The 15,057-nt window shown below is 43.7% G+C and overlaps 1 protein-coding gene across 5 annotated transcripts in view; it reads left to right on the plus strand.

Moving 5' to 3' along the window:
- LOC124606748 (serine/threonine-protein kinase tousled-like 2) overlaps positions 1 to 15,057 on the plus strand; it is a 583,729-nt gene that overhangs the window by 446,622 nt on the left and 122,050 nt on the right. For all 5 annotated transcript variants that reach the window (XM_047138785.1, XM_047138788.1, XM_047138789.1 and 2 more), the window contains one exon: positions 9,636 to 9,755. In XM_047138785.1, coding sequence (XP_046994741.1) covers positions 9,636 to 9,755 — 120 coding nt within the window. The remainder of the gene's footprint in view (positions 1 to 9,635; positions 9,756 to 15,057) is intronic.

Genomic DNA, 15,057 nt, shown 5'->3' on the forward strand with positions numbered 1-15,057 from the left:
CCGAAGCAGCTAGGAGAGCCTTCCTGGGTACGACCGACGGCGAAAATGTTTCTTGTCGCTAAACCTGGGATTGGGCGAGATTGTAAAAAGCGCTGCTGGAGTCGCCGAAATGTGTGATCTCATCACCTAGTCCTTTTCCTGAAGCAGACCTACCATCGAAAAGAGGACCTGTCATGGCTGCAGTTCGCAGATGCAACAGTAAAACCTCATAGGTAGATTGGAAGGGGCGGCAGTCGGATGGCAGACGTTATACTGTAGTGCTATGATCGTTGCCAGTTCCATTATTGAAACGAGAACGATGTAGAGAGATCTGTTGTCAGCGATGAAACTGCGACAATGAAAGGTGGAACTTTGTGGCAAAAGATGTTGCCAAGAAGATTTTTATCCACGCCGCCATTAATATTGCGGACGAGGCTTTGAGAAGTGGTTAAAACTGCATCCTAATTGCCATTAAGAAGTGTGGCAAATAAGAGAAGATTGCGCGGGTCCTGAACCATCCTCGTCGCCGTTTAAGTACTGGCAGGTTATAATTAAAGTGCACAGAGGCCCATTGCGGGCTGTAATCATCGTATGGCAGCGTAACTTATTAGATATAATGCGAAACGGATTTACGCTGGATAAAGACGAGTTCCAATTTTGACCACCAGGTGCAAATCTGGCGCTGTACAACACATCGTCGACGTTTGCGGTGGTCATATTGAACAAATTGTGTAAGCGGCTTTTAATAATAAAATTAGCGTTATGCCTTTCTTACTTGTCTGATCTTTTGTGCGTACGTCTTGTTCAAAATCCATTACATACAGAAACAAATCTGTACGTCTTTCTTGCATTCACAGCGCCAGATTTGCACCTGGAGGCTAAAATTGGAACCAATGTTTTTCTTCGTAAATTACTGCATTGACATTTTCTGTGCCATACTGTAGTTCCAGCCCAAACTGGACCTCTATGAGTAGCTGCGTTTTAACGTCCAGTATCTGCGTATGCGAATGGTGAAAGGTGAATGCAGGAATGACTGCAATCACAGAGACTGGAAGTAAAGCACATATTCAGGATACAGCTACAGGTAGAACTAACACTATCAAGCAACCGTTCCGCCTGTATGGGTTACGGGAAGAAATTGCACTTTGCTGGTAGTTCTATGGGAACATTCATGGTGCAGCCCCAGCGCAGTGAGATGTAACACGAGCCCTACGTCTGCAAGTCTGATTTGCACTGAGCTAGTGGTACGTCCATGATTGGCGATTGTCAGCGGGGGTCAGTAGTACACTCCCGAGTGAGTGACCGCGGAGCCTTCAGCACAATGTCTCTGGAGTAACTCCCACCGATGACTGACTTCTACCGCTGACGGGGAGGGAAGAGCATGCTGCGTCTCACGAGAGTAGCGCCTGCAGTGGTAGAGTCCTGGGTTCTCGGCGATAACAAGCCGCGTTGTTGGTTGTTATTGATGATGATACGCTGGTTTGCTACCCGAAACTGGCTTATTTGCAGATGCCTGTGCAGATAGCGGACAACGCCTGATGCTTGCGGGACCTGAACTGCGTGCGGTTGCAGTCAGGTCGGAATGTATAGGTGCGGATATCCCACATTTATTGTATTTAGTCGCTAATAACGGGCTTTGTTTGGCTTAATCTTGTAAATTTCGGAGGAAAAGCAGCTGTTCAACCTGTCTTGCTCTTAACTCATCTCTCTTTTTTTTTCCTCTCATTATTTTTCTATTAAGATTTTAATGTAGGGCGTTGCTGTTATGAGTCTTCGCCAGGGACAATAAAGAGGTGTTTCTGTACTAAACATTTCGCCAAGTTACGGCAAGGTGTCTCGTTCCTGCCCTACCACACCAATGATTTAAGAACTATACTCCATACGAATTAAATACTCAAGTTTACTTTCAACATCGTAGCCTCAACTTGCTTATACAGCTTTTCCATATTGCTACAATAATTAAGCAAAATGCTATGATACGAAAAGTTCCAGAAACCTTCGAATGGTAGAATGTGAACTCTATGCAATTTACTTACTTCTTTTATTTTACGTGTCCAGGACTTAGGTACACAAAATAATGAAAATGCAACATGGTAAATAAAAGTGCAGTACAGTAATACAAGATACTGACAGTAATAACACAATAAAGCAAGACAACTGGACCGCAAGCTCCAGAATTCCTAGGTTTTGATGGCCTTCTCTCTTGTTTCACAATGATCTTACGTGGTGTAAGGATCGGGTAGGTTTCTGCAGACCGGGAGATGACGTATCTCCTGAAGGTCACCACCCTCACATAATTCCTCCTCAGTGGTGTAGCCCCACTTCCTGAGGTTCGCTGACCGATGACCACGCTGTCTGGTCTCCTTCCCCAAACCAACCAACCAACCTGAGGTTCGCCTTGTATCTTAACGTTCGTGTTCTTAGTCGGTTTAGTCTTCCATAAAGCAAATGGCAGACGAAAGCGCATAGCAGGTTCCTCTTTGATGATGATCTTTCTATCCCTTCCACTTAACGAATCTTGCCACAGCTCTGTTCTGCGAGTTCCATGTGCTGACGGAATTACTGATGATGTGTGCATGAAGCTCCTCCTTGACCTCAGCCTAGATCTCTGTGCTTCATGCCTGAACAGGGGATGCCTGGGATAGGTTTCCTGCTTCTTTTTCTCAATTTCTGCAGTTGTTCTTCTAAGGATGTCAGGTGGCGCTATACGCATAATGTGATCAGAGTTTGGTGACAGGAGTTGCACGCCAGGCTGTGATCCCCAGGAGCTGGCAGGAAGTTTACGTACGAGATTGTTCCGAGCAAATACTTTCAGCCTTGTTTCTTGGCACTGATCTTTAAATGTTAGAGACTACGGTCCAACTTTACTCACAGATATTGTGGAGTATCGTAGTGACATAAGTATTACCTGAAGAGGGGGAACAACTAAACCCCCTCCTGGCTTCCCGGTTTGTCATATGAAAGGCGCAGACCAGCATCTTTCTGGGATTTGGCTTCGGATGGCTATCATCATAATACTTGCCGAGATCCCCGAGGGCTGCTGTCAGCTTGGTCTCCACTTCCTCAGATGTTTTGCCTTGAGCAGTTGCTGTGTTATCCAGATAAATGTTTTTGTTTCAGGGTTCATTGGTTGGTGTTTAGTGTAGATGTTGTACAGCAGGGGTGGCAGTACGCTACCTTGAGGGAGACCATTCTCAAAGTTCCTCCGTCAGCGTTTCGTGTTATGTAGTGACAAAAACTCTGTTTTGCAACAAAAACTAGATGATATGTGCCAAGTGGTAGCCATTTGTAACTGAATATAGATTTCTAATTGCGGTTGACGGTGTCATGCGCTGCTGACAGGCCTCTGGATGCCACTCCTGTGATTTGTCCTCTTTCGTATCCATCTTCTACATACTGAATAAGAGTGAGGATTTGACTGCAGCATCACCTTCCTGGGCAGAAACTGCTCATTTATAAGATTTCTATCTGCATGCTGGGAGATGCGATTGAGGATTAGCCTTTCCAGGACTTCGGACAGTTTGCAAAGAAGAGAAACTGGTAGATTTAGGATCAGTTGGTTCCTTTCGAGGCTTGGGAAGTGCTACAACTTTGGCTTTGCACCAGATTTTAGGAACCTATAATTTTGAAATGGAGGTGTTCATTGCATTTAAGATCTATTGCTTTGTTACTGGCCCAAACATTTTAATTTGTTCTGGTCTTAGACATCTACACCTGTAGCTTAATTGTTCTCCGTAGACTGAAGAGTTGCTTCCAGTTCCATGCTGAAGGGAGTACCAATGTAGTCTTTAACATCAGTATTTCTTTGAAGATTCCTGTGCACAGTTCTTCTTTTAGTTTTCCCATTCAACAATAGTTTATGTGCAATTTAAGCAGGTGTTACATTAAATAGGCTTGGAGGAGAACTTGTGGGGATCACTGTTACGTCTCTTCAGCAGCTCCCACGCCTTACGGTTGTACTGATTCATGTCTAGTTGTGTCACTATACCACATCATTTCTCTCTTCTTGTTTCGTATGTAGAATTAAATAGTTCCTCGCCTGTGTGAGTTGTTTCTTCAGAGAAGGGTCAGTTTCAATCAGGTGTTCGTATTTCCGGAGGAGAGATCTTGAATCGTTATTGAGTGCAGTGATGCAAGATTTTCTGCACCCTCTAGGAAAATATCTACGAGAGATGATTCTAACTAATTTGATCAGCATATCATACGTCTGCGTTTGGCTCAAGCTTTATGACTTCCTTATCGATTTTTTGGCTGAAATTCTCCCACTGGACTCGCGTAAAATTGAATCGTCTTTTAAATTGGGCAGTTTCTTGCTGCAACGTAGCTGCCATAGTGCAGATCACTGGTCGGTGCTGAGTGTGAAGGAGACTCGAAAATTTCCTTCTTTGCCTGCCGGGCAATATGGTCACGAATAAATATGTTGTCTGGATTATACTGTCCACGTCATCTCTCAAGTCTGGAGGATGATGGCAGCTGTAGGTCATGTATTAATATCAACCCCTCGTGTTCAGTCCATTCTTAAAGATTTTCACCATACTTATTAGTCTCCCAGTAACCCCAAGATGTGCTGTGGCAGTTGAAGTCACTCGCGACCATCTTTATTGACTGGGATTGAAAATTAGGCGGTTTCATAAACTTGCATTTAGCATTCGGTGCTTTATATACACTGATGTCACTATGCTTGACCGGATATCAACGGTTTGCCCTTAAATGGAGAAAGAGGGACTATTAATCGCAAATTCTTATTAGTATCAATATGACTTCGGCTCTTCTGCTTTACTCGTGCAGAATTTTAAATGTTAGATTCAGAGTAAGTTTTATCGGCTTCCTTCGGAAATAATAAAACCCGCGTAGGTGCAAAGTCTTTTGTGTAATGTTAAAGTGATTGTCAGTAGTTTGAATTACTTGATTCCTTCGTCAGTCTGTTTCTATATTGAGCCAGTGTTTTTCTGTATATTGGTACTACACCCCATAACTCAAGGAATCTTCTTCGTAGGTATGGAAAATGTCTGATGGTTAAAATATTACATTTACTTAGGGTTCAGTTCTTCTTGCTAGTTGGATAATAAGAAACAGTACATTTTTTCACGCGACAAGCATCGTGTAGATTGTAAACAATCGTCTGAACTATGCGTATCTAGGGTCGCAACATTAATTTTGTGCTATTTAGGAAAACTCATTAATATCGTGTGAAGATGGGAGTAACAGCTTTACGTGCTTGAATATCCAAATTACATGTCAATGTTGTGACGTGCCATCCTGTTTGAAACTATTGGTTTTCGGAGCTTGCCCTTCTTTCTGTCTAAGCGATTGTTGAAGTTTCGTATCGATATACTGTGTAAACTATTTGAAACTCAGCCTTTGTGGAGTGTAGTAATTTTGGAATCGAAACTCGCAAAACGTGAGATCGAAGCAGTTGCGCCCTGCAGGCGGCAGCGGCCGGAAGTCAAGGTCTAGGCGTGGCCCCGAAGGCAGGTGAAAGACGTGCGCCGACGGGAACGAGAAGTGTAGCACTTTCACAGAACGAAAAGGACGTTGGCAAGGAAATTAAATCTATCTAGAGGTGCATTTCGAGACCGTTAGTCGCTCATGCTAACAGTTGTCTTGCACTGTACTCGTACATTGAGGAAAGCGCTTGACGACGTAGACGAAACTGCAAGTGAGATTAATTTACTAGTAACGCAAGTGAGGTGGAAGTAATCCAATACATCAAATTATTTTACAGCTTCTAGATTAGTCACCGTTTTGATGAAAGGGAGTGTTACAGGAGATATTCGAATTGATACACGAAAAATGAAAACTGTCGTAGTTGTATCAAGCTTTTTCTCTCAACACAGGAAGTTTGACATAGCCTTTATTTTCTCTTACTATTAAAAAAAAATGTGAAAGCCAAACGCAGTTTCTCTCCTCACCCTATCCTCCTACTTTCCTCTTCGCGTATCTTAATTAAAAATATTTGTACGACAACACTTAACCTGAAGCCAGATGTACCTGCAAAGGCATTATTTAATGGGTGTGGGGCAATTTCTTTACGGATGTTCTGCTTCTCCACCAACGGCGCGGCGGGTGAGACACAAAGTTGGGCATGATCCGACCGTACTTCCCTTCCGGCCATTTTGGACAAAAGAGGTAGCTGTCGATGGGCGTCAGTTCCGGGTTGTGCAATGGAAGAGAACGAGCCCACGCATTATCTTCGAGAATTTCGAACCCTTTAGATTCTTGTGCCAACTGTTCCTCCTAATAGCTACTGAAATTATGGAATGTCTTAGTGAACCGCTTGTTGCTATGTGTGAAGCCTTCGCCGTCTCAAAAAAAGAATGTCAGAAAGACTTTCTGTGCTCACGATAGTAATCATCAATCGGAAGAGTTGTGACGCCATACTATTGACTGTTTCCTTAGTTACGGATAAGAAAGTCAGGCCATATTTCATGTCCTATCGCCAAATCTGGAGGAAAAAGCATCTTTATCGGCGTAGTGGCAAGACGAGAATTCTTTTGGAAGATACCGGTCCAAATCCGTTCCTAAATCACTTACGGCAAATTCTTTGAAAAGGACACGACCGATTTCCTTCCCAGATCCGAGTTTGCACTCTTTCGCTAATCAACTTTCATTGAGCGGACGTTAAGCCCTAAATTTCTGTAATTTTTCCTTGTTGTTGATAGTGTACGGCTACCAGCCGCAAATTGGTTTTAGGTTACTGTATCCAAAAAGTACCGTAAGAATGAAGTAATCTAAAAACGATTTGTGGCTGGTTGCTGTACAACATCAACAATTTATTTAACAGTCACGGTCTCCAACCATGTCTTGATATGACAAAATTGCATTTTTCCTTATTGACTTTGAACATTTCAAGCAGATAAGGGAAGATTTTCATCTCTCTCTTTCTCATATCGTATGTAAACTACAGAGGTCCCATTTCGCACACATTCTGATGTTCCACAATCCTCTACGTGACGTTGTGCCCACGGTTCACTTGTGTGTTAAGACGCGGGACTAAGTTGTCCACTGTGGGACGTTACGGTCAGTGATCGACAGATTCTGAAACTTGAATTTAGGGAAATAGCCCCTCCAGCTGTTCCTGAACTTAGTGACCGACGCCAGTGAGATAAGCTATCTTTCAATACGCGAGGCCGTGCATCCATATGCATCCAGTTGAAATGACTCAATTTACATTGAATCATATGCTTCACACCATTTCACTCGAGGCGCACGGAGATTCGTTTTTGGCTCACTGTAGCCGTCGTGTAGCTTATGAAATGAATCGCCACTACTTGCGTTAGACGAAGACAGACGAAAATCTCCAGACGGGAGGCAGTGAGCCGCTTTTCACTTGTCGTATTCGTCGTCATTTATCTTCTTTAAATGTCGGTACACTTAAGCAGTCATCTCCGTTATTTCTGCCCACTGTTGATCGTCAGGATACCGTGTGGTAGACGTCTTCTGTGCCAATCTCAGTCTAGAGCTGATTGGGGGTGTTACATTAAAAAAGTAAAGCTGTTGTCAGTCCGAATGTTGATTTGAACAGCACAGAGCTTTACTACGCGTGGTTCTTGTGGATGTGGTATGCCGTTGCTTTCCTGTGAGTTTCGAAAGACTACTAGTTATAGAACGGCTTAGAGTTTAACGTTCTTTCCGAACCACGATGCAGCTCAGTATTTTCACGTTAATAAACATTGCCAGAAGTGATAACTTCCAAATAAAAATCGAAATTCTAATACTGGGTGGGCATACCAGTTCTTTATTTTGTGTGTATTGTGTTTCTTCGTGGTCACAACACTCGCAGCCTAAACTACTTTCTTTGTGGGGAATGCATTGTAACTGACTTGTTCAGTAAACAACACGCCGACATGTGGGGGTTCGGCTATCACGTAATACACAAGCTGCAGCGACCGGGACTTCGACTCATTACGCCGATGACCGGCTGAAGAGAGTAGCATCCTGAGCCACGACCGTGTTTACATTGTTTTCGTTGAACATTACCGTGGAAACACATTGACTACTGCTATTTTTTATGTATTTTTGTAAATGTTCAAATGTGTTTGAAAACTTGTGGGACTTAACTGCTAAGGTCATGAGTCCCTATGCTTACACACTACTTAACCTAAATTATCCCAAGGACAAACACACACACACACACATGCCCGAGGGAGGACTCGAACCTCCGCCGGGACCAGCCGCACAGTCCATGACTGCAGAGTCCTAGACCGCTCGGCTAATCCCGCGCGGCTTTTTGTGAATCTGAAAGTTGTTGGAGGCCTTTCGACAACACAGGAAGGCGTGAGCTGTTCCGCCATCTATCTTCAGTACTTCAGCCACTGCTAATGCCGTTAGTTATTTGCAAGTTCCGTGAATGATATTGGCGACCTCTCGCTGTGATAAGTCACTTTCACAGTAGTGGCAACATACTGACCATTTAAATGATTTCTCAAGGTATTTTAAACTCTCTCTCTCTCTCTCTCTCTCTCTCTCTCTCTCTCTCTCTCTTCCTCCTCCTCCCTCCCTCCCTCCATTCTTCCCTCCCCTACACATTGCGTACTACTTCTATGGAGTAACAGAAGTTATCGAGCAAATATGATTTCAGTTTGTGTTTGAAGTTAATTATATTATTCGTTAAATCCTTTATATCATTGGGTAGATGGCCAAAGATTTTTATGGCTGATAAATACCTCACTCTCATTTGAGCCGCTCTGAGACTGAGTAATGGAAAGTGTAAATCATTGGTCTTCCTAGTATTAAATTTATGAGTGCTACTGTTGCTTTCAAACTGTGATTGATTAGAGACAACGAACTTCAGAAGGGAGTAAATTTGCAGCGATGCATCCCAATAGTTGAAAGAGCCGACTGCAAGGTGCTCTTGAGTGGACAATGCAAACACTTTTTTTCCTAAATGAGGACTAACGCTAAAATGCGATGTGTTCACATTAGCGAATGAAATATAGAAAAAGTAACTCCACTTTTTTGTAAATTTTTGTCTATATATCTTACATAAACCGTAAATAAATAAAACTGCAGAGGCAAAATGTTTAACATTTTCAACATCTGACTTCCAATTCAGGTTCCTGTCAATACAGACCCATAAGAATTTAGAGCATTCTGCTTCATTTACTGATATACGTTCATGCACTATTTCTACCGTAGTGATCAGATGTTGTGCAGTAAAGAATTGCATATATTGTGTTTTATACAAATTCAATGAGAGTCCATTTGCAGAGAACGAGTTATTAACTTTCAACTTATTTACATATGCAGGTGTTGAAGTTACTCCATTGGGCTTGAATATAATATTTTTTTAGAACATTTCTCGTCGAGAAACGGCTGTGTGACGAAAAAGTTCTTTAAAAATGAATATAAACAGTGTCGGCCGCAAAAACATTTACTTCGATGGTAACCGGTGGCGGTGAACGGAGCGGGTGTTGTAAATCCACGAACGTCATCTGCTCATAGCAGCTGGCGATCGTGAGGATGGTCAAGAACTGACCGAAACCAGTTACTATCGAAATAAGTGCTTTTGCGGTCGAGGCTGTTGGTGTTCATTGTGAGCAAGCTGTCACAATAGGCAGTGCCCCTAGAGAGGAGTTCCAGTGTGTCGTGGAGCAGCGGCGCGGCGCCCAGCAATGCCCGTGCTGCGGCTCAGCTCTCCGTGTGGTGTGTTGCAGGGCGGCGGGGCGGAGTACGGGACGTCCGCTAGCTGCCCGCAGTGCCCCGCCGCGCGCTGCGGCCTGCCCACTACCACGGCCGTTGACTGGGCTGCCGTCTCCAACTCCCGGGAGCGACAGGTAACCAACTGCCTACCTACTTTTCTGGCACTGCTGCTGCTGCTGCTCGTCACTTCCAGTCTGGCCTCAGGAAACTTCCTGTTGTCTCAATCCTCAACGTGCCTTGATGACACGAAAATTTTCTGTGCGCTGCTTGCAGCCTGCTTCAAGGACTGGAGGATCCAAGACCTCACTGTTGAATTCATTTCATGAAAAAAAAGTTGTATGATAATAAAATTATAAACAGCCGACCAGTTGCAATGGATAAAGAATTCTTTATCTAGGTTTCAACAAATTTAAATTTGTCTTATTCAGAAGGTGGCAATTTTACATTGTATGATACCTACTACATCTACCAGTAAGTACATTCACGAGATGTGTGTTGGTGGCAGGGAGAGCGTTCTGCAGTTTGTCGAAAACGGCGGTTCTCTAAATATTCTCTGTAGTGTTTTGCGAAACGAAGGTATTCTTTCCTCCAGAGATTCCCATTCGAGTTCACGGAGCATTTCCGTAACACACGCTTGTCGTTCGAACGTACCAGTAACCATTCTGGCAATACGCCTCTAAATTGTTCCGATGTCTTCCTTCAGTCCGACCTGATAAGTATGCCGAACACTCCAGCAGTGCTCAAGAATGGACTGCACTAGTTCTCTTACACGGTCAGCTTCACAGATGAACCATATTTTCTGAAAATTCTCCCAATGACCCGGTGTTGACCATTCGCCTTCCTTACAAGTGACGTTACGTCCTCGTTCCATTTCGGCCGGAGTGGCCGAGCGGTTCTAGGCGCGACCGCTACGGTCGCAGGTTCGAATCCTGCCTCGGGCATGGATGTGTGTGATGTCCTTAGGTTAGTTAGGTTTAAGTGGTTCTAAGTCTATGGGACTGATGACCTCAGAAGTTAAGTCCCATAGTGCTCAGAGCCATTTCATATCGCTTTGTTACGTCAGGCATAAATATTGAATATAACTGAGTGTCAAGCAGCGCACCACTACCCCTGTATTCCAGCATTTTTCCTACTCACCTCAATCAACTACCTGTCTCTGGAGCCGAGGTCGCTAACGCACGCCTGTGCAACGGCGCTGGACTCGGAGGTAAGCCGGTTCGAATTGTGGTGTTGGATGGAATTTTCACTGCCAGTATTTGGCCAGCAAGGGGAGAAGTGGTGGCTTGTAATCATCATTGAGAGAGGGCATGTGACACTGTCGGTGGTGATGCGTCCTTCGGATGGGGACGTTAAGCTTTGCGCTCCCTTTGGTGCTATTCGAGAGGAGTAGGCTATGTGCTGGCACAGGTTTTCACTCTCTCTCCACCATCACCACCACCCCATCCAACACAAACATAATACGACACTATGCACGCATCCATTACACTCAACTACACTCCACAAATACACATACGACACAACTCTCACTTATCGGCAACTAAAGGTGCCAGTGTGCATACAGAAAGAACACGCTTTCTGACAGGCTGCTTTTCAGCAAGAGCAAGCTGACATTCATTATATCAAATAGAAATTCTGTGGAAGTACTCAAGTACCAACTTAAAGACACTCGTTGTCGCCACTTCTCCATACACTATAGCGACATCAGCAAACTGTCGGCAATTGTGCTGAACCCATCCGTCAGATCGTTTGCATATATTGTACATAAGAGCGCTCGTCCCTGGGGCACTCCTGACGGTACCCTTCTCTCTGATGAACACTCGCCGTCCTGGACAACGTACTGGGTTGTTGTACTTCGGTAATCTTCGAGCGACTATGTGAGGACCTATCCCGTATGTTTCGATTTTCATTAACAATTTGCAATGGGGCAATGTGTCAAACGCGTTTCGGAAATCTAGGAATATAGAATCTGTCGATTGTCTTGCATCCTTGGTTCACGATATCACGCAAGAAGAGAGCTGGCTGAGTTTCGCACGAGCGATTCTGTCTAAATCTCTGCTTATTTGTGGACAGCTCCTGTCGCTAGGAAATTTATTATATTCGAATTTAGATCACGCTCAAGAATTTTGCAGCAAAGTAGTTATTCTTTTGTACGGGAGCCCCTTCGTTTGTTTGTTTTTTTTTCAGCCGCTTTGGGCTTGCCGCTCATATATGTGATTGGCTGCAAGACTTTTTGAGTAGTAGAACACAGCACATTGTCCTGGATGACGGGTTCTCATCAGAGGCAAAAGTAACTTTAGAAGTGCCCTAGAGAAGTATGAGGCAAGAACTCTCATATTATCCACGAAGGTAAACTATCAGTATCTGACACTGCTGACGACGCTGTTACGACAGGAAAGATTTCGTTCAGTGGCTGTAGGGGAATTCGTGAGGGCTAGGATAGACTTCCCAGTTTCTGAATGAATGGCAGCTGGTTTTAGATGTGTATACATCTCAGTTAATGCAGATCAGAACTAGAAATATTCATATATGCTCGAATACATTATTAATGGTTAGCTGCTCGGTTCATTCATGTCGATTAAATATCTAAACGAAACTTTGTAAAACGACATAAAATAGAACTAGCATTTAATGTCAGACCTAAGGAAGGGGAACGGCCAACTGTTTTACTGCGAGAGTTCTGGGGAAGTATACCCCGCTTTAAAAAAGAAACTGCACGCAAAGCGTTAGTGCGACCTGTTCCTGAGTACTGCTATCAGATCGAAGGAAGACCTTGACCGTTCGTAGATGCACTGCAAAATTTTTACTCGCCAGTCCGATCCTTAACAGTGTTTTACGGAAGCGGAGCTGAGATGGCAATCCCTTCAGTTTTGACGACGATGTTTTCGCGAAATTATATAGAGAAAGTTTGAAGTACAAGAATTGGGATTGTAAAACTGCGACGTTCAAGGGTTTTACATGGGAATTTTTGCAAGAAAGACCATATTCTCCATACAAAGACCATTGCGTTCCACTGTATCAAATAAGAATGATGACAAATTAGAGAATAAGGCGCTCCCACAGGCATGCAGTCAGTTACCTTTAATTCTGTTAGCGATTGGTTGGAAAGCTAAATCACCGGTAATTTAATTGTGTACTTCCCTGTGCGCGAGAAAATGCCTAGCGGAATGGTAACCACGATTCCCCTTGGAAATAACGCTGCTAATAAACCAGTAAGACTCATACCAGAGAGTGTAGCAGTTTCCACTCTGTCACGAGTCTGCAGAAGCAATCAAATATGGTTTCTGATCTAGGGGACAGTTTCTTTTTCATTAAGGAACGATGTGCAGCTGTCGATTGGTATTGAGAAAAGAAACATAAAGGATGAAATTTCGGTGAGAATAAAAAATTGTTGAAAGTGTTTTTATTGTGCATCGGACGTAATTAGAAAGTTGAAAAATACCTGACAAAGCAGAGACTATGATAAAAATCCATATTACTTGCTAATTCTGAACTATGGGCAAAGAATACAAGCAACAGAGATGCTCTTTCTACAAGGAGTCCTGAATAAGGCAAGAAGTAACAGGATAAGGAATGAAACAACACGAAGCACCGTTCATACCAATCTATGGAGAGAAATAGACTTACGGTTTTTGGCCAAGTTAAAAGAACGGTAGAAGAAAGCCCTCCAAGAAGAGCTCTATAATGGATGCAATCGGGACGAATAGTGATTGGAAGGCCTCGAACAAGATGGAGAGACAAGGTGAAGGAGGATAACCGAAGAGGACTGGAGTGGTAGGAAACGCTAAATGATGAACTGTGGGAGAAAAGAGAAGGTTGGAACAGCCTCTGTGAACGACTTGCATAAGCACAAACTTCCCAGGAAGAGGAAGAAGAAGTAGTAACAAAGCTACATACATCCTAGACTTTAATTCAGAAATATGTGTTTCAAGAAATTGGCGAAAAATTGTATTGATGTTTTGCTACGTAAGTCTGAAAGATTGTTCAACGTCCCATCGATGAGGACTTCGTTTGAGACGGAGCAAATTCTCGGCTCGAGGAAGGTAATCGGGCGTCCGCCTTCGAAAAGAACCATCCTGGTTAAAATATTACTCACCTCTGGGAAATAGTAGAAAACTTAAATCGGCATAACCAGTCTGAAGTTCGGCGTTCGCTCATAGCGAATGTGAATTCATTGTCTGAACCATTGCGCCACTACCTTCGGTTACAGATTCGTGTAATCTGTAGAATGTTGTGTTCAAGAAGTGAATGTATTTATTAATATCCGTTTGTACAAATGAGTTCTACACGAAAGCGTATAAAAGCGTTAGTTCTGGGCCATTACTGTGGACGTAACAGCTCAAGACAATTAAGATGTCTTTTTTGTTGTACGCTCGGAAGTGAAAAGCGATTGACTGTGGAACAGCAGCATATGTAGGAAGAGAATGGTAGACTCAATAGTTTAACTGGCTGTTGGGGGTGGTAGTTGTGACTGCGGACCAGCATCATCATCAACAGCCCCCACAACGTCCATTTTTAGCACGAGTCGGAGTCTGACGGCTGGCGCGGAGGGAGCGGCGCGTAGTCCAGAGCACGAAAATAGCGTCACCTTGTGTCATGCTTGCCCCCGTGAATGCGCCGGCTGCTTTTCCCCGAGCCGGAACTGCTCGCCGCCTGCCGACCGCCGCCGGGCCAAACGTGTCGACTACCTTCCGTGCCCCCAGCTGTCGTGCTCTGCCCTGGACGGCGCCACTCTTGATGCGTACATTTGGTTTAATCCACGGGACCGCACGAGCATTACCGTATTGTACTCGTGCTGTAATAGGTGGCATTTACAGCTTAATTGAGGGGCCACTTGAAAGTGCAGCACATATGTAGATATCTTAGACGAATTTATTACAGTACGTCCTGTAACTTAAAAATACCTGTACCTTTTTGTAAGTTCACTGCTTGCTAATACTAGTCTACTTTAGTGGAAACTTTTATCAGTCAATGCGTCTAATTTTACACTCTGTACATCGGTATTTGTTTTTTTCCACAGCTCCCACACTGTATGTAATCTGTCGTACATTGTACCTTGAAGTATGGATTACTTAATTTTTTCCCCGTTCCTATTTGTACGACCCACTTTCGCATGTCTTGTGCAGTTACGTATCCATTGGATTTGCGGTTTCGGTTAGTTATTTTGGTTGGTCCGAACATGCAGAATAGTTTCTCAGATGGAAGAATTATTAAGCTGTAGAACTCAGTACGTGATCCTTGAACGGTGAGTGTTTATCGAAGACAGGGCGTCGTCAACGAGTTTCCCAGGAAAGTGTGATACGACCACTCTTGTTCTCTGTATAGTAGCATACTATTGAGAAAGTTTAGAGAACAGGTATTTGCAGAACGATCGTATTGCTATCAGCATACATTTCGTGTAAGGGCCACAAAAACCAGATCGTACGGAAGAATATAGTC

The sequence above is a fragment of the Schistocerca americana genome, chromosome 3, assembly GCF_021461395.2.
Source record: "Schistocerca americana isolate TAMUIC-IGC-003095 chromosome 3, iqSchAmer2.1, whole genome shotgun sequence".
NCBI classification, from domain to species: Eukaryota; Metazoa; Arthropoda; class Insecta; order Orthoptera; family Acrididae; genus Schistocerca; species Schistocerca americana.